General features: G+C 44.8%; 1 protein-coding gene across 1 annotated transcript in view; it reads right to left on the minus strand.

Annotated features, from left to right (window-relative positions):
* ASB18 (ankyrin repeat and SOCS box containing 18) overlaps nucleotides 1-18,408 on the minus strand; it is a 48,994-nt gene that overhangs the window by 21,405 nt on the left and 9,181 nt on the right. Inside the window, exon 2 of the mRNA XM_059725552.1 lies at nucleotides 8,715-8,982. Within this exon, the coding sequence (XP_059581535.1) occupies nucleotides 8,715-8,982 (268 nt within the window). The remainder of the gene's footprint in view (nucleotides 1-8,714; nucleotides 8,983-18,408) is intronic.

Raw genomic sequence — 18,408 nt, forward strand, 5'->3', positions numbered from 1 at the left:
CTGTCCCTTATGGTTGTACAGAAAAGGCTAGAAATTGTGAACTCTGAAAGCTCAAACCAGGGAGCAAATTAAAACAGTTAGGGCTGACTGATTTTTTTAATGCTTGAGGTTGGCAATACTACTCCTATCTGAACTGATTAGTGAAACCAATACCTTTTGTTCTGCCAAGATACCCATCAGAAATCTATCAATTAGTGTTTACTTGAGAGCTACATGATGAAAGCTGGTGCTTACATGATGAAAGCTGGAAGTGTGTGTGTGTGTGTGTGTGTGTGCATGTGTACCTAAATGCTGTATCCACTTAACTATGTCTTTTCCCCTTTTCAGTGTCACTTAAGTTGGACTAAATTCTATGGGGCTGTGTTGGGTTCTTTGGATAAGTGCTTACATGGTGCCCGGCACAACGAGGCCTTGAGTTCTCTTGTGGGGGTGTTCTCCACTCATTCATGGAGCCCCGTGATGCTTGTTGACTACTTATCTTTGAGGCACATCACCCTTTCTAAAAAGAAAATCTAACAAGATCCAGGAGAAGGGAAAAGTCCTGGGATATCTCCCTGGTATTACCCCTGCTGCTTGGAAGGGTGCATACATGTATTGTGGTTTTTGGAGGCTGTGACTTTTCCAACCTCATGGATCCTCAGGAGACTCCTTCCACTATGACAGAGGACCTATTGCTGATTGGCCTGTCCGTAGCTGCTCCTTTTGAGAGTGATTCTCACTACACTTGAATTATCAGGTCTCCAAGTGCCATGGGTGGGGTTCCAGAATGTATTACTGCCTGGAAACTGTAGGGGACAGCTGTCATACTGGTATGAGGAGCAGAAATGTCTCTGCTCTACACTCTCCTCCCACTGGCCTCTGTGGAGCTCCTTGAGAAACAAAAGGATAGGGTGAGACACAGCCATAACAGAGCCTTTTCCCCCCACTTCATTGTGGAAATCACAGGTGTATGAATGGCAGATCTAGCCCCACAGGTAGGTTTACCTGGAATAATTCATTTATTAAAAGTCATCCTTTATTTGAAAATGACCATCATTAAGTTTCTGCAAATGCCTCTCCATCTCAGCCTGAAGTGGATAGCAGCTTTCCACAGATCTCAGTAGATGTTTCAGATGTCCTACACCACCTGACTCTTTCTAGGATCCTGTTTTTATTTTTGCCTGGTGCCACGGACAAAGTTGAGAACCTTTTCTCCCCCTCGATTTTAGTCTCAAAAAAGTGATTCTCCTTTAATCATTCCAGCTTTAGCAAAAAAGCAAGAGACAGAGTGTAGTGAATTTAGAGACTCGTCTTACCCCACCATGTTAATTATCTCTGCTGTAAAAAAGAGGTCAAGGAGAGGAACTCTACTAAATAGGGCGAAGTTGGCATGCATGGCTCCTAAAGTGAAGAAGGTAAGAGTGAACTTTACTGGAACTTTTTTTTTTTTAAATCTCTTCAAAAAGCTCGTAGATTAAAGCTCTGATATCCTTTTTGTTGAATTCTCATGGATTCTGAAGCTCAAATGGCTGGAAGGAAGCCCAGATAATTTTTTTTTATCCCAGTCACTCAGAGGCTCAAAGGTTTTAAGTCCTGCCCCCATGGTGAATTTCCGACTATACGGGAATACAGAAGAACCCGACACATAGGTGTTCTGGCCATTGTTATCAAGAGGGAGAAAAATAAAATAGCTCTCTATGTAGGTCAATGACCTGCTCTTTATTGTCAGTAAAAAATTAAGGATGACCTAAAATGTACTACTTAAAAAAAAAAAAATCAGGAAAGTAGTCTCCCCTAATCAAAGAGGAAATGTTTATGGAACCTAAAGTGTGACCTCCTCAGTGTCTAACTTTAGCAAAAGTCTTTGCAATTGAAAAGCACTGGTCGAAACCTCAAAACCTGTCTGAAATGTCTATTAATTTTTGATCCTTCAAGGTAGTTGGCTTAGTTATTGTAGAATCACCCGTAGCGCTGCTGTAGTTAAGGGTCTGTCAGCATTTCCATTATAAAGCCCCAATATTCAAGGGCTTATAACACAGCTGTTTCCACGTTGCATCTGTGTGATAGTTGTATTACAGGTTGGCAACTCACATGCTATTTATTTTCCCCCCTCATTTCTGCAAAAACATGTATATCAGGAAAGGTATTTTTAAGTTAGAGAATGGCTAAAAATAACCCTTGCAAAATCCCATTCATTTTTATGGAAGGGGTAAAGGATCCTTTTTATGTTTTAGACCAGCAATAACACAATTGCCATCTTCTTCCACTAATATTTTTATGGGGTTGCATAAAAAGTGGATTGGGTGTCTGGGCAAATAAAAATTAATGATTTTTGCAAGTCTAAGGCTAAGAATTATTATTATTTTTTAGGCCAGGGGCTTTGGGGCTAGGCTTTAGCTTTTGTGTGGTTAAAAAAGAAACTTGGAGGTAAATGGGGAAAATTGAGTCCTGAATTAGCTGTTAGGATTCAGCGTGGCCAAAAAAACCAACCCATTTTTCTTTTGTAATGTAATTTTTTATTTTTGTTGTGCATGAGCTGCATCACTGAGTTGTTCAAGTATTCAAGTATGTGATTTGGTTCGATTTTTATTGGTCTGCAAAGACTAGCATTTATATAAAATGCCTGGGATATTTACATTTGAAAACTGTCTCCCTCAGCTTGCAGTTGCTTTTTTATGGAACCTTTACTTGCAAAGTATCTAACATCTGGCCTGTAAGACTTTTGTTCTGTGGTGTTATCTTGGATTCACAACCTAGTTCTGTTTAGCCTCTCTGTCTGTTTAAAGGGATAGGTCTGAATCAAGGGTGGCCTTTCATTTAAACTGGCAGGCAACTAAGTTCACTACAGCTGTAAGCAATGTTACTAGGATATCAAGGTAGTCTAGCTTTTTAAAAACCTGATTTCCAAGGTTTAATGATTCAGTCACTTAAAGTCATACTGGGCTGAAACTAGTCACAAATCACAGCTAGCATTAATAACATTTGTACTAATGTCTTAAGCCATGACATCTCTTCTGCTCTAACAAGGGGCAGATACACACACTTCCTGAGGTTCCCTTACTTTGTTTCCAAGTGGGACTAGAATCAGCGTAGTCCTTGATGCAAGACAAAGAGAGAACCTCTTCTGAATTCTTCTAACATCTCCATCTACACACAGGGCTCCCCCATGCCTAAAGGAATTCAGTGCCAGAGGAGTGCTTACAGTGTTTCGATGATCATACCCAAAGGAAAATAAATAGCCCATTAGAGAAGGATGTCTCAAAACCCTCCATGGGGCTCCCTGGTTAATTGGCACATTTCATGGCATCCTCATCATGTGCAAGCTATAGCTCTCACCTGTCATGTTGCAGACTGTGCTGGTCCTTTGTCTACCCTTGGGAGATGAAAGATGTGGCTGCTTTCTACCATCACTGCCTCTGCTCTGTGGATTCCTGTCTCTGGGGCCCCTGTGCAAATAGCTGTGGGGTGGCCATTGTCTTGGCCAACACACTGAGGGCTGAATCTGGGAGCTTCAGAATCCATAAAAAGCACAGATTGCTACAGCTTAACCCAAAGAGCTGAGGTCCTGTAGTTGGGGGGATCTCTAGGATTGGCCAGAATAGACTTACAATGCTCATCAGTGGGTTACAGCTATTGAATATGACTGTTTTCTCTCAGTCTCATCTATGCTTATACCAAATGAGAATAAGTGTAGTTCTCCTTACATATTAAGTAGGAGCATCTTTACCTGGCTCTAAGGGCAGTTGGATAGTCATGTGATCTGCTTTGTGTTGTTGCTCACATCTTTGCCTTGATGAAGGGAGGAAAATCCTGTTGTGAAGAGTTTTAGAAAAGGGTGTACACCTCCTGGAATCTGAGAATTCCTAGGAGTCAACTGGAGAGAAGGAACCTTGGTTTAAAAGTGTGATCAGATCTAGACTTCTGGAAATATTAATTCTGGTTAAGGAGTTTTTTTGAGATGCTGGGAGGAAGGGAGAAAGGTAGAGGGAAGGATGTAAAGATACATGTGTGTTGCTTTGTATCTTGTAGTCATAAGCTAAAGAGCAAGAATGTGGGCAAGGTTCTAGGCGGAAGAAACAGAGTCACTATGTGAGAATAAAGGAAATGGAAATTCTTGCCAAATTCTGTCTTCATTAGTAGAAGAGAGGTAATTCTTTTGTCATTATCATGTGGCAAGAACTGCTTTTATAAAACAGATCTTTTTAAGCTCTTTAAATACTTGTCCTTTTTGAAGACTAATAAGGTACCAATGTAATAATAGTCTTTAGGCAAAAGGTCTTTCGGAAGTCCATGGGCATTTTTTACATGTGCTCTGGGAGTGTGTGTGGGTGCTTTAGAGTGGCTCTGACAGTCACTCTGATTAAAGTGCCCACAGCATCTTGTATATTCAGCATTTCACATTTCAAAATGGCAGTAGGGGCACTTTAACTAAGGCTCATTGAACAAGCTTTAGTTAAAATGCCCCTGCCACCATTTTGAAGCACAGGGACACTGAATACGTGAGAAGCGCTAATTACAGCACATCGGACTGGAGTGCGCTAATTAGCGCACTCCAGTCCGATGTGCACCAGATGGTAAAGCACCAGATGATAAAACTGACCTCTTTAACAAATTTTTGCTTCCGTATTTCTGAGCAGGGACCGGGACATCCCCCGCACCAGAATCCTGGACAAACTCATGAGAGGCACAGCCGGGCCCAGGGTCAGAGAGGACCTGGTCAGGGAACTTCTGGTGGGACTGGAGGTCTTCAGATCAGCAGGTCCAGATGATCTCCACCCCAGGGTGCTGAGGGAATTGGCAGAGGCCATTGCAGGATCCCTGGCACAGCTCTACAAGCACTGGTGGTGCTCTGGCAAGGTGCCAGAGGATTGGAAAAGGGCCAGTGTGGTCTCCATTTTCAAAAAAGGGAGGACCCAGGAAACTATAGGCCTGTTAGTCTTACCTTGGTCCTGGGGAAGCTCTTTGAGAAAATTGTCCAAAAACACATCTGCGAGGGACCAGCAGGGGAGATTATGCTTAGGTGAACCAGCATGGGTTCATTAGAGGCAGGTCCTGTCAGACCATCCTGATGGCCTTCTACGACCAGGTCACAAAATCCTTGGATGCAGGTGTCACAGTGGATGTATTCTTTCTGGACTTTAGGAAGGCCTTTGACACTGTTGCTCACCCCATTCTCATAAAAAAATTAGGTGACTGTGGCATTGATGCCTACACAGTCAGATGGGTTGCAAATTGGCTGGAGGGCTGCACCCAGAGAGTGGTGGTGGATGGGTTGTTTTTGACCTGGAGGGATGTGGGCAGTGGGGTTCCACAGGGCTCGGTCCTTGGGCCCGCATTGTTCAACATCTTCATCAGTGACTTGGATAAGGGGGTGAAAAGCATCTTGTTCAGGTTTGCGGATGACACTAAGATGTGGGGAGAAGTGGGCATGTTAGAAGGCAGGAACAGGCTACAACTAGATCTGGACAGGTTACAAGGGTGGGCGGATGAGAACAGGATGGGTTTCAATACTGACAAGTGCAAGGTACTGCACCTGGGGAGGACGAACCAGCAGCATACCTACAGGCTGGGGAACTCCCTTCTTGTCAGCACAGAACAGGATCTTGGAGTCATTATTGATTCCAAGATGAACATGGGCTGCCAATGTGAGGATGTGGTCAGTAGGGCCAAATGCACCGTGTCATGCATCCACAGATGCATCATGAGCAGGTCCACAGAGGTGATCCTCCCCATCTATGCAACATTGGTCAGGCCGCAGTTGGAGTACTGCACTTAAAGAGGGATGTGGACAGCATTGAGAGGGTCCAAAGGAGGGCTACTCGCATGATCAGGAGGCAGCAGGGCAGGCCCTATGAGTGGAGGCTACGGGACCTGAACCTGTTCAGCCTCCACAAGAGAAGTCTGAGAGGGGATCTGGTGGCTGTCTATAAACTTACCAAGGGGGACCAGCCGGGAATGGGAGAGACCCTGTTCCCCCGAGCACTACCAGGAGTAACTAGGAATAACTGCCATAAGTTGACTGAGAGTAGGTTCAGGCTGGACATCAGGAACCACTACCTTGCAGTCAGGACGGCTAGGATCTGGAACCAACTTCCAAGGGAAGTGGTGCTTGCTCCTACCCTGGGGGTCTTCAAAAGGAGGCTAGATAATTGAGATCCTCCACCGGAGGAGGAGATGACTGGCACAGGAGACAGGTGCTGCATTGTCAGTGTCTGGAGGAGTTGTGAGTAATCTGGGGAATGGGGTTCCCACAGGGGAGGGAGGCCTACCCCACTCTTGGTGTCCCCAGCTGGGGAGACAACCCAAAGGAAAGGGCTCACAGGTCAGGGCCAGAGTTATGATACCCCTTTTGGACCTTAGGGTACCGTTCTTTTCTTTCTTTTGCCTTTTCTTATCCCCGGGGTAGTTTATTTTGGGTGTCCACAGTTGTGCTTGGGCAGAGTGTTAACCTTGGTTTTAGGTAAACCCTGCACCTCTCTGAGCTCTGCACCTCATTGCTTTGTAACTTCACACCCTATTAGAGCATAAGACTGCATATTGTTCTATGAACCCACCCTGCTTTGTCTTTCTGTATATGGAGCATTTTCATTTAGCTCTGTAAATATCTATAGCTGTAGTTTATATATATATATATATATATATATATATATATATATAAATTTCTATTAAATCTGTATATAGTTAAATCTCAACAAGTGTTCTGGTTTTTCTCAATAGGGAGGGGGAGGAAAGCTGCATGCAGCAGAGCATCTACTCCTCCAACAGTGCATTTGTACCCAGTTAACATGCTTTCATTTGAAAAGGGGGTATACACCTGAGTACCACCTGGGTTACACTTGCTACTGTCAGTTCTTATTCCCTTGACATTTAACTTCTTTGTTTTGCACGTCCATATATTTAACCAGTGAAAGCCACAATACTTGGCAGTGGGGGTCCCATGTGTGTTTTTTATTCAGTGACTGGTATATGCAACTTATAGCTATTAAGACCATTTAACATACTTGGCACTTGAATGTTTTCAAAACTGATAAGATGACTAATGTTCTGTAGCAAAGCTGACACAACAGAGAGAACCCCACACTTGTATTATGCTCTGTCATGGAGACAGCTTTGCAATTTTCCTTTACCCAAGACAAGAAAAATCAGACTCATTTTATGGGAGGATGCAAACATTTCCAGACTTTGCTTACATGTGCTCCATCCAAATCAACTTTGCTAGTCTAAGGGCAACCTGAAAAATCTAGCCATTTCTGGTGCATTAGTTCCTGTCCTTAAGGGAAGGGGTATGATAGCAGTTAAGTTACTATTTTGGTGGATGCATTGGTGCATTTACCTTGGAGGTTTTACAACTAGAAATCAGCCAGACTAGGCTCTAGTCTAGGTCCATCTCCTCTTGGTTCTATAGGGCTAAAAACAGTGAATACATGTTCCAGTTGCTAACAAAGTAAGAGGATGACACTGTGTACAAAAAAGGGGTACATCTGCTGAATAAAAAGATACCATTTGGATGCAAGTTCTTCTGACATCCATAAATTTACTATTATTATGGGGCCGGGTAGTGGTGAAAGAGCTCCAAGATGCTATACAGGAGGGCTGCACGAAGCTTCAGGTGCTGGTTCCATTCGGAGGAGATTTGGCCTGATTCAGTGGCTGAATCTCTGAATCTGAATTGAATCAGGAGACCAATAAGAAGGTCTGAATTGATTCAAAGCTCTCCCAGTCAGTTTGGAAAAGATTCAGACAGCTTCGAAGATTTGGGCAGTCCCTGCTTGCGACTGCAAGGAGCTGGACCTGGACTCCGTGTTGGTAAGTAGGGGATGGGGAAGGGGTGGGCCGGAGCAGGGGGGACCCCTGCCAGGCCCCATCCCCTGCCTGCTTTCGCAGCCCTACCCCATGGCTGCCCCACCCGGCCCCAGCTCCTGGCTCTAAAGAAAAAAAAGCCCCCACTCACCAGCTGCTGCAGCAGCTGTTGGGACTTCTGGGGGCTCATGTCAGAGCCCCCATGCAGTGGGGGGCAACAGGGATTGCCCCCCATTTGGCAGCAACTGGTGAGTGCAGGGCTTTTTTAATTTTATTTTTTTTTAAGATCCGGGAACTGGGGCCAGATGGGGCAGCCATAGGGGGGTGGGGGAGAGCAGGCGGGACTGGGAGGCTCGTGGCAGAGCCTCCCCCATGCAGTATGCCCTCCCACCTGGCAGCAGCCAGTGAGTGGGGACTTTTTTTTTTTTTTTTAAAGAGCTGGGAGGCTGAGGCCAGGTGGGACAGCCATTGACGGGGCTGGTAGAGTGGGCAGGGAATGATGCCTGTCCAATTTGGCCAATTTGGCAGCGGCCAAATCAATTTGGGACAGTGATTCCAAACACTGTCCCCTGAATCAGCTGAATCCAAAGCGAATACTAGCCAATTGCACAGGCCTACTATACAGGGCCTAATCCAAAATGCAATGGAAGTCTTTTTATGGGATTTAATACAATGTGGATCAAGCCCTCATCTGGAAGAACTGATCATAGAATCATAAAGAAGCAGGGCTTGAAGGGACTTTTATAGGACTTCAATAGTCCAACCCCTTGCCTGAGGCAGGATTATCCCTGTCCATGGGCTGGCACATTAGAAGGTGGAAAGGAAGCTAGGACAGAGACCATTAAATCTAAACTGCAATTAAAAGGGATGTGATGTTAATATGAGGGAGAAGAAGGGGGTTAGGTATACAGGTTGCCTGAGGTGGGCTCTCTTACCCCAGTGTGTTCTGTTTGGTGCACAGGTGAAGTGGTGCCAAGCCTTCATCACTCAGGAGGTTGGGGTTGGCTTTGTGCTCCAGTAGCAGCTCTACGCAGTCTGTGTGGCCCCCTGCACAGGCCTCATGCAGAGCACTTAGGCCTCCTGGAGCCAAGTTGGGGTCTGCCCTCCAAAAGAGCAGGTGACGTAGGCAGGTTGTGTGCCCATGGCTGGCAGCAATACACAGTGGGGTGGTCAACTCCCTTTTGTACTCTAGGGACCACAAGCCTGTAGGACAGAAGAGAAGAAAGGTGGTTAGGCCACAGGACTGGGACTCCTGAGAAATGAGTTATGTGGGACCAGGGGTAAACTTTTAATTTTAAGTGACCCAACCCCCCTGCCCTCTTCAAAATCAGTACTTCCTTTATGACCGACATAAGACTGACTCCATTAGTGTTTACATAGCCCTGTTCATACATGTCCTAGTGGAAACCAACAGATAAAGAACTGAGTTCCATAGTAGATGGAAATGCCAAAAAGTCTTTCTCGCCTGTGAACAGAATACACATGTGCCCTTTGGTAGGGGCGGGGGCGGGGAGTGCTAATTTTGGACTGTCTATGTCTGTGTGTGCCAAACTTCTGTTCTTTTATGGATATAGATGAGTTTCCAATCACTTATACTGATAAAAGTGTAATGTTTGTACCTGGTCCTGTACATGGCATCTAGTAAGTGTTAAATCTTTCAGCAGTGGGAGCTTCAGTGGTTCAAATGCAGAGCAAACAGGCTTGATATCTGCAACAGCCTGGCACACAGTGCATGCAGAGGGTGTTTTGGGAAAGTTTCAACTGGCAGAAAATGCTAGGGTTTTAGCAGCTGTTTAATGCACTTTGCTCTTGAACAGAATTACTGGCTCCTTATTCCACACAAGTCTGATTTATTTCATTCTGCTTTTTAGTGGTGTGTGTAGCCATTGCTGTCTCCCTGAATAAATCAGAACAGTACACTGCATGTTTTTATCTCTCTGAAAACTTTGGGGGTTTCAAAAGGCCTGTTTAAGGCTGCTAGCCACTCTGCAATGGTGGCTGTAAGGGAATAAAAATTCCCCAGTGAATACACATCAATGGACAGGATTTCATATGGCAGGAATACCTTCTTATAATGATGGAAGAATCGATATCGTGCCTGTAATGAGCCGCAAAGGGTATCTTATTCACAGACTTAACTTCTTCCCCTGAGCCCCATGCTGCGATGTTTTAAAAGGCTGCTCATTAATTACCTACCTGCATCTAATACAGATTTGTAACCTGTTGGGAGCCTCGACTTGCCCCTGAAAGCGTAGCTTACTGGGAAAATGTCTGCAATGGTTGGGCATGGACGGTGCCTGAGCCAAAGTACGGATTTGATGTCCTTTTGGACTGGTCGTGACAGTTGCCCTGGCAATGACAGCATTGGTCCCATTGAAAATTCCCTTCTTGAGCTGTTCATATTCCATTCAGGTGGGCTGGCTCTGCTGCATCCGTTTTATAGTGATCAGATGTACCAGCTGTTCTCTTCTACTCTTCCCTCCTCCCTCTACCCCCTTGCTCTATGTACACACACTCCCTGCAGGTCAAGACGCCATTACACACAGTAGGCCAAGCCCTTTGCAACTCAGAGGATTGGTCTGGGTCAGAACAGGAATACCTTTATCTATCCCTGCATGTTGGTGGTATCCTAGTGCCTCCCAAATGTGTAGTCACTTACTTTTCACAGCACTTCCGTGAGGTGCTAAGGGAAGCATCATCCCTTTTTGCACTGAGGACCTGGGCAGAGAGAGAATGACTTGCTCAAGGGCATACAAGAAGTCTTCTGGAGAGCCAGGAAGTGAACCCCAGTCTCCTGTGTCCCACAGCAATACCTTATCTGTGTGAATAGCCCCCTTGCCTAAATCCTGAAAATGTTTTTATTTCCCTTATCTTCAGTTATAGACCCAATATGTACCAAGCTGCTTCATTATAGGGAGGACGGATGATATTGATTCACAACAATGTTTTGAAAGAGATGCTTTATATATATATTTTTTTCTTTTGACTTTCTAGTTGGGGATTTTTGTCCCAGCTTTTCCTGTGGCTTGGGATCGTGGAGAACACTTATTAGTGCTATAGAGCTTATGAAACTCAGATGAACATTACTGAGTCCATTCAATACAGTACAGTGACAAACACACAGTAGGGAGAATGTGTGGACTCACTGTGACACATACTTTCTCCAGGAAGTGTTTAAAGAACTGACTAGATAAATTTCACCCCTCAGACATCTGGGATTTGGTTCAAATCTTATTTCTGACACCACTCACAAATCCCTGACACCTAGAACTTCATGGCACCGGCTGAGAGAGACTTCAAATCTCTCTGCTTCAGAAGTATACCCCCTGCCACTTGAGCTAAAGGGACATTTCTGTTAGCTGTTAGTAGGATAGGGCCTGATCTCAATTATGGTTGAGTAAGTGTGACTCTAAGGGGTGGCACATTGTTAACATGTGGTGTTTTTATTCACCTGTCCATGAGTGGTTAATGTTTGTTCAGAGTTCTTGTTAGAGACAATGTAATAATAAGTGTAGTTAAATGTTAATTTATTAACCTACAAGGATTTATTCCTATTTTTACACTGGCTTTATGGAAGCATTTTCACTTAAATTCTTAGAAAATCCTACCCTGTTTTATTAAGCTCTGTTGAAGCATGTGCCTAAATTCTAGTGAGTGAATAGGTCTACTGGGTTCAACTTCACTTGCTTAAAGTTAGGCAAATATTTACCTGCACCTAGGCCCCCAGGGTATGGCCTGGTGGCACTCTCCTGACCATCTAAATTCTTTTGCTAAGCTGAAACCACTCAATCTTTGCTGGATTTTTTCACTGGCTTCCTGGATGAACTTGTTCAATCCCCTTTCTTTCTTTGTGCCTCAGTTGTCCAATCTGTAAAATGGGAGGGGGGAAATAATAGTGCCTATCTATCTGTTTTGAGACTGACCAATTAAAAAGTGCTATACAGCAACTAATTACTGTTTAAGTGCCTTGCTGAAGTAGGATTCCAGTTTTCATGAAGGCAAAATCCCCATAAACTTCACCAGGTTTTGCCTGAATAAGGGTTTAGTAGAGAATGCAGGATTTGGTTTTATTTTATTTATTTAGAGTTCTTTGTAAAGCATATCATACTATTCCATAAAAAGAGTTTAAGAAGTATAACTAGCAAAGTTACATGGGGACTTTCTATAATTTTGGGTTAGGTATGCATTCTCCCTTGCTGCCTTGTTTTGTTCCCTCTAACTTTGGCTCAAGATGGCTTTCAGCATCTTGTCATTGTGGTCAAAGCACAGTTTAAAGCTGCTATGAGCATCTTGATTGCTGTTTTTGGCAATGCATTGTTGCTTTTCAGATAAACCAACAAAAATGAGAGGGGTTTAGTGCCGCTGGTAGTGCATTGTTATGGAAGGTTTCGTACAGCCAGTGAGCTTGGTCCATGGGGGAGAACAGGGCCATAAAGTGTACAGAACACCATTTCCCATGAGGCATTGTGGCCGATCAGGCAGAAGTAAAGATTTACACTGACCTGAAACAAAATATTTAGTTTGATTTCCTTCCCTCCCTTCCTCCCCCTTTCCCCTGGTGGAAAATTTCAGCCCTATGTCTTTCACCAGGGGAAAACTGATTTCAATGAAACTCCCTTTTCTGACCATGAAATAATTAGGTCAAAGTTGTTGTTGTTTTTTTTTTTTTAATCTGCTTCAGTACCGGGCATGGTCCATTGTCCTTCATAGGCTAAACTAGGGGCACAGTAGGAGGGAAATAGGGTATAGAGAGCACTCCCTGCCTTTCATAGCCCCTCCTTAGTGCTTCAGCTTTCAAAGTGGGCTGTGAGGGAGCATGTTTTCAGTACCAAGAGCATATCATGCAGTTCTGAATTACCATGTAATTCCATGGGCCAAGAGCAGGGCCAGCCTTAGGGGTAGGCAACATCGGCAACCACCCAGGGCGCTGTGGTCAGGGGGTGCCATGTGCACATACACATGTATGAGCGGCCTATGCGGACACACAAGTATAAGTAGCCCACACTCACAGCAGCGCTCTGCCCCAGCCTGCCCTGGCTGATCTTCACACTAGGCAGGAGGAATGGTGCCCAGCCTGGCCTGCTCCCACCTCTAGCCGCTGTTCAGGAGGAGCTGGGCAGGGCAGGGCAGCATGGGTGGCAGCAGCAATGCCTGCCTGCTGGCCTGGCACACCATGCCACTCCACCTCCCCGCAGGACTGTGCCCCATGCTCCTTATGCCTATGTCTGCCTGCAGCAGCGCCACTGACTTGGGAGGGGAGGAGGGATGCCAAAATAGAAATTTGCCCAGGGCACCATTTTCCCTAAGGTGGGCTCTGGCTAAGAATAGGCAAAACCAACACAGGTGTGAAATGCTCTGCTTCCAGTCGGGTACAACAGATCACAGACTTCCTTTTCCCTATGCACTGCAGAGCCCCAGGAAACCTTCCCCTTTTCCAAGATGCAGTGTTTGCAGGGTGCCACCTTCCGCAGTGCAGTTCTGCATCCTTTTATCTCTCTCTGCCATGCAAAACAGCACCATCTAGCCAAATGGGACTGTTTGAGAGTAAGCACTATAAACTTCTAATGTGCCCAAGTGCTTTAGGCTCCCATGTGCTGTTTTCGAGAATGATTTAGGCTCTTGAACCCCGGAGATGTTTGTTTGTTTGTTTGTTTGTTTGTTTGTTTTACTCTGGTTCTGGCAGTGAACATTTGCATAAGCACACAAATCCCCCCCCCGCCCTTTTTTTTTTTTTTTTTTTTGCTTGGAACACTTGCTAACAGTGAAGCACTTCAAACATTCATCACAAAGGTAGAATTCACAGGACAGACAGTATATTAATCTAAACAGAAATTAGCCATCTCTGTAACTTTCTAGCAGGTTATTAAGCACAGCATAATGCATTTAGAACAAATGCATTACATCTCTCTCACTTTGGGTTAGTAAGTGCCTGATTATATTTCAAACTGGTCCTTGCAAGCAAGAGTACCTGACAGTCCAAAAGAGGCCTGGCTTTTCACTTGCCATTCCAGCTCATCTTTATTGATCTCAAAAACCACATTCACATCTTCATAGTATTTATCAATCAGGACCTGGAGATTTCTCAGGTCTCCTGTGACCAGTGCTGCATAGTACTTGTCCACTGGTGCATGGGCTGTTAGTGGGTGCTCTGATTCCGGCTTGGGAAAGATCTGTAGCTTCTCTACAATGGGTCCTGGCAGCTCATCCATGGCAATGCTCTGCATCTGATTTTAGTATAAGATCTAGTAGTGAGGATGGATGGTCTTTTATAGTTTGTTATTTCCATTGTCCTGTTATCATTGTCCAATTATAATTCAGTTAGGGCTCTATTGTTGTTATATTTATAACTCTAGAGGGGTCAGGTGATAATGGTTACTTGATACTGTTAGGGTCATATGGACTTCTGGATACAGCGACAGTGAGCTTTGACTAGTTACATATATACATATGTATGTAATCACAAGGTGGTAGCTGAGGTCAAATGTTCACAGTGCAGTCTTGTGTCAGCACCTCTGTGATTAAACTCCTTTTTTAATTCCACACAGCAGCCTGGCAGGGGAACATGCAAGTTTAGTCTTTGAGGAAAATTTTTCTCATAATATGAGTCAGCCCCGTAACTCCTGTTTTTCCCTGGGGAGCAAATGTTAAATCACTTGTAGTGCTTCTAGGACTGGTGGAAAAAATATGCATTAAGTGTCTTAATGTGAGAGACTGATTTCCCCCCCCAACACTTAGTACAGTTTCTGTTGTACAAAAGACAGCCATTAGATGGGATGTGGTTATCATTCACTGATAAGACTATCCTGTTTACAATTCAGCAGTATCTTCAGAGATCTCTAAGCACTTGGCAAATATTAATGAATTCAAAACTTTACTCCACCTTTGTGAGGGAAGGATTCTTATCCCTATCTTATGTCATAGGAAACGGAGAGAATCCAGTCCCGCTGCCATGCAAGTTAACGGCAAAACCCTCTTGGACTTCTTAAAGGGATCACAAAGGTCTGTGCCTTCACTAATGTCAATGGGAATTTTGCATTGCAGACAGGATCAAGCCCTGTGTAATTTACTCAAGGTCATGGGAAAAGTCTGGCAAACACAAGAACAGAATACAGGTCTCCTGACTCCTGTGGCTCAGGGAAAAGACTATACCTCTAAATGGATAGGTTTTGTATAAACTGAAACTTTTTAATATCAGTGCCCTAGCTGCCCCACCTCACCCTGTTCTCTGAACTGATAACTAAACATCTCTGCTGGAGAAAATACTCTAAGAGCAAATGGTCTAAAGAAATGGGAAAGCAAATGAAGCCAGGAAACAAGATAGAAGTGGAGGGATCTGGGATTTGTGATACAATTCTGTTGCAGTTTCCGGAGTAAGCAGGGTCAATCTTGGGAGAATGAGAGATTATGTGGGGGCACAGACAGAAGTTACATTTGTCATATGATCAGCCTCTTGAAAATGCTTTATAGCCATGCCCTAATAGAAGTGCATGGCTGCAGAGTGCTTTTAAAGTCCCAATCACATGACAAATTAACCCTCATTATATATGGGCTCAAATGAAGGTACTCCAAAGCACAGCAACCTTCATTAACTTGCGTCTGATTGGGCAACTGGGTTGATACAGCCCAGCTTTGCCCCCAGTGCCGTTTGCATGATGGGAGTGGGGGAGAAAGGAGGGGAGGAAGCTCAGGCTGGAGTTTGCCCAGCCTGTGCTGGAGTGGGGGTGGATGGATTGGAGCCCTGCCATGAGGTGGGAGGCTCCAATTCATTGCCCCGCCTCTAGCGAAGGCTGAGCAAACCCCAGCCCAAGCTCCCTTCTGTGCCCCCTGACACCCACCCCCCTGGCTCCCATCTTGCAGACAGTGCAGGAGCTGGGGTAGTGTGGGGTAGAGGCAGAGCTGGGGGAGAGAAAATGCAAATATTCAGCTCCTAGCTAGATTGGTTCCAAATTAGAGTTCGATCCCCCACACTCCTGACCCAACAGTGAATGTCTGTTGGGTTGGGAGGGTCAGTCTAACTCATGGTGCTTTCTGTGAAGTGTCATGAGTGAGACCAGGGAGCTGCACATCTGTCAATGACCTGAGTAATGGTAGGAAGTGGTTTCAGCATTTCTGTACAAGGTGTGTGTCACAGCTGTTTCCATTATATCAGTTATCCAGCTTCTCCACATTTTGTTAACTTTTACTGCTTTACTTTCCTTTTACCTTCTTATTTCTCCATTGCACTGGTGTATGCAGGGACGGATCCAGAGGGGGTGCAGTGGCATGGCTGCATCCCCACTTTTCAGACTGGACTACCCTGTGGGAGCTTTTGGAGACTTTAAAAAAGCCCCCAAAGCAGATGACAATCCCTCCCATCCTTCTCCTCTGTGCTTAAAGGCACATTCCCTCCCCTCCTCTTCCCTCCCCTTCACTCCCCTATTGCCTGCTCCAGCTGGGCTGCATGAGGGCTGGCCTCAGCTGGGATAGCAGTGGCAGTGGCAATGGGTGGGGATGGAGTCCTTCACCCTGTCTGATCCCCCAGGAGCAGATGTAGAGAGAGGAACCCTTCAACCCATAGCCACTGCCACTGTTGTCTCTGCTGAGCTCCGTGCAGCCAGCTGGAGTGGGCAGCAGTGGCTCTGAAGTTTCCCTCACCGCAGGAACAGAGGGGAAATCAGCAGTGGCAGGCAGGGAGGAGAAGGATGGGGAGAGGAGGGGATGGCATGTGTCTTAGAGCATGGAAGAGAAGGGGGAGGGTGTTCGTACTTGCTTTGGGGACTTTAAATAAAGAGCACTGAGAGGTGAAAGGCTCGGTGTTGAGGGTGCAGCCACCCCTTCAGCACAAATTGCTGCTCCCACAACCCCTTTGCTAAATCCTGGATCTGTCCAAGAGAGGGAGAGCACATCGCTACAGAAGTCACGCTGAACTTCTGCAGTATGGAGTCTAGAAATACCAGGCTGGATCCCAGATGCACACTTGATCTAAAGAACCTCTAAAGCGTAGTCTTGACATTTGGATTCAGATCCGATTATTCTCAATGCTTGAAGACTGATGAATCCTCAGCTCCTTGATATTGTAGTTTTTCCTTTAGACTTTGAAAAAGGAGACTCTTCCTGAATTTTATATTGGCTTGTATCCATGTACTCAAAGCTTATATACATCTCTCTCCAATTTTCACATGACCTATAGCTTGGAGTTGCTCTGTGTGGTCTTGACCAAGCCTCTTTACCTAACGTGTTACCCTGCCTGTGTTCTGCCTGATATAACATCACCCAGAGCCTTCCCAGCATTGCTCCATCTACTCTATTCAGCCTTCATGTATTGCATAAGTAGCCCAGGAGCTGTCATGCTTTAATAAAGTATATGATCCAACTGATCTTAGGATCATAGCTAGGGCTGGAAGGGACCTCAAAGATCATCTAGTCCAGGCCTCTGCTCAAGGCAGGATCATCCCTGACTAGACCATTCCAGCCAAGTGTCTGCTTTTGAAAATTTCTAGGAACGGGGTTTCCAAGATTTTTCCAGCTAGCCTGTTTCAATGCTTGACCACTCCCATAGTCAGAGAGTTCCTCCTAATCTCCAACCTAAGTGTCCTCTCTCTGCTGAACCTTCTGATTCCCACAATTGTCTTTTAAGCAATGGCAGGAAAACATTCTGGAGGAGTGTAAGACAGCAATGAATATGCAGTGCTGAATTGGAATAAATCTACTTGGTTAGTATTTTTGGAGTTTGCTATATTCCAGCAAATAAACTCATAGCAGTATTTTGTATTGCTGTAGAGGAAACCTGGTTTCAGCTCCTGATCTTTTATTGACCATAGTATTAGCAACTATGAATGCCATGAGCTCTCTGCTATTGTAGAAAGAGATTACCTTCCTTGTGTGGGATAAGCAGTCCAGGCAGAGCAGTCGTACCCTGGTGTAAGTCTATGCAAGAGGACATGTTGTAAATGGAAAGGGAGGGATGTGTGTAACATGAGTGGGAAATGGAGGAAAATTCTCAGAATCTAAACAGACCTTAAAAAGCTAGGGACAGTGAATTGACCTGATCAGAGCTACATTTGATCTTCCTCTTGTTATAAGTTTTGATTTGCATACAATACACCAGGCATTGTGGTCAGTGCAGGGACAAGTAATATTACAAGCATTGCTGACATGTCAGTTAAAAATAGTCACGACTGGCAGCATTTTAAAAATCCCTCAGTATTCATGAGTGGTGCATGTAACAGAGTCCATCTCAATTACTTCACTCACATGCCAGCTAAGGCAAGATTTTTTTTTCCATCAGTGAGCAGCTGTGGCAAGGCTAGGAACAATAAACCATACTTTTTAGCTAATCTGTGGGCCTGATAAACAGGATTGAGTTACTGTTTTTGGACTGGTGTGGATTGGGGAGTTATATCCTGGGTGTCTGGGCTTCTGATAACAAACGAACAAACAAACCTTGGGTCCATAGAAGTGTTGTGGTGGATAAGCAGTTAATAAAGAAAGCTTATTAGATAGGTTGCTAAGAAAGGCAAGAGCATAATGCTTCCTAGCTTCCAGCTTTTTTACTCAAATTGTCATGAGTTGTTAGTAGGGATGTACAATCTTAGTACCTGTGAGAGACCTGGGGCATTTCTACACAGCCTTCTAGGTGCTCTTATAACT

This window comes from Alligator mississippiensis, chromosome 4, assembly GCF_030867095.1.
Source record: "Alligator mississippiensis isolate rAllMis1 chromosome 4, rAllMis1, whole genome shotgun sequence".
NCBI lineage: Eukaryota > Metazoa > Chordata > Crocodylia > Alligatoridae > Alligator > Alligator mississippiensis.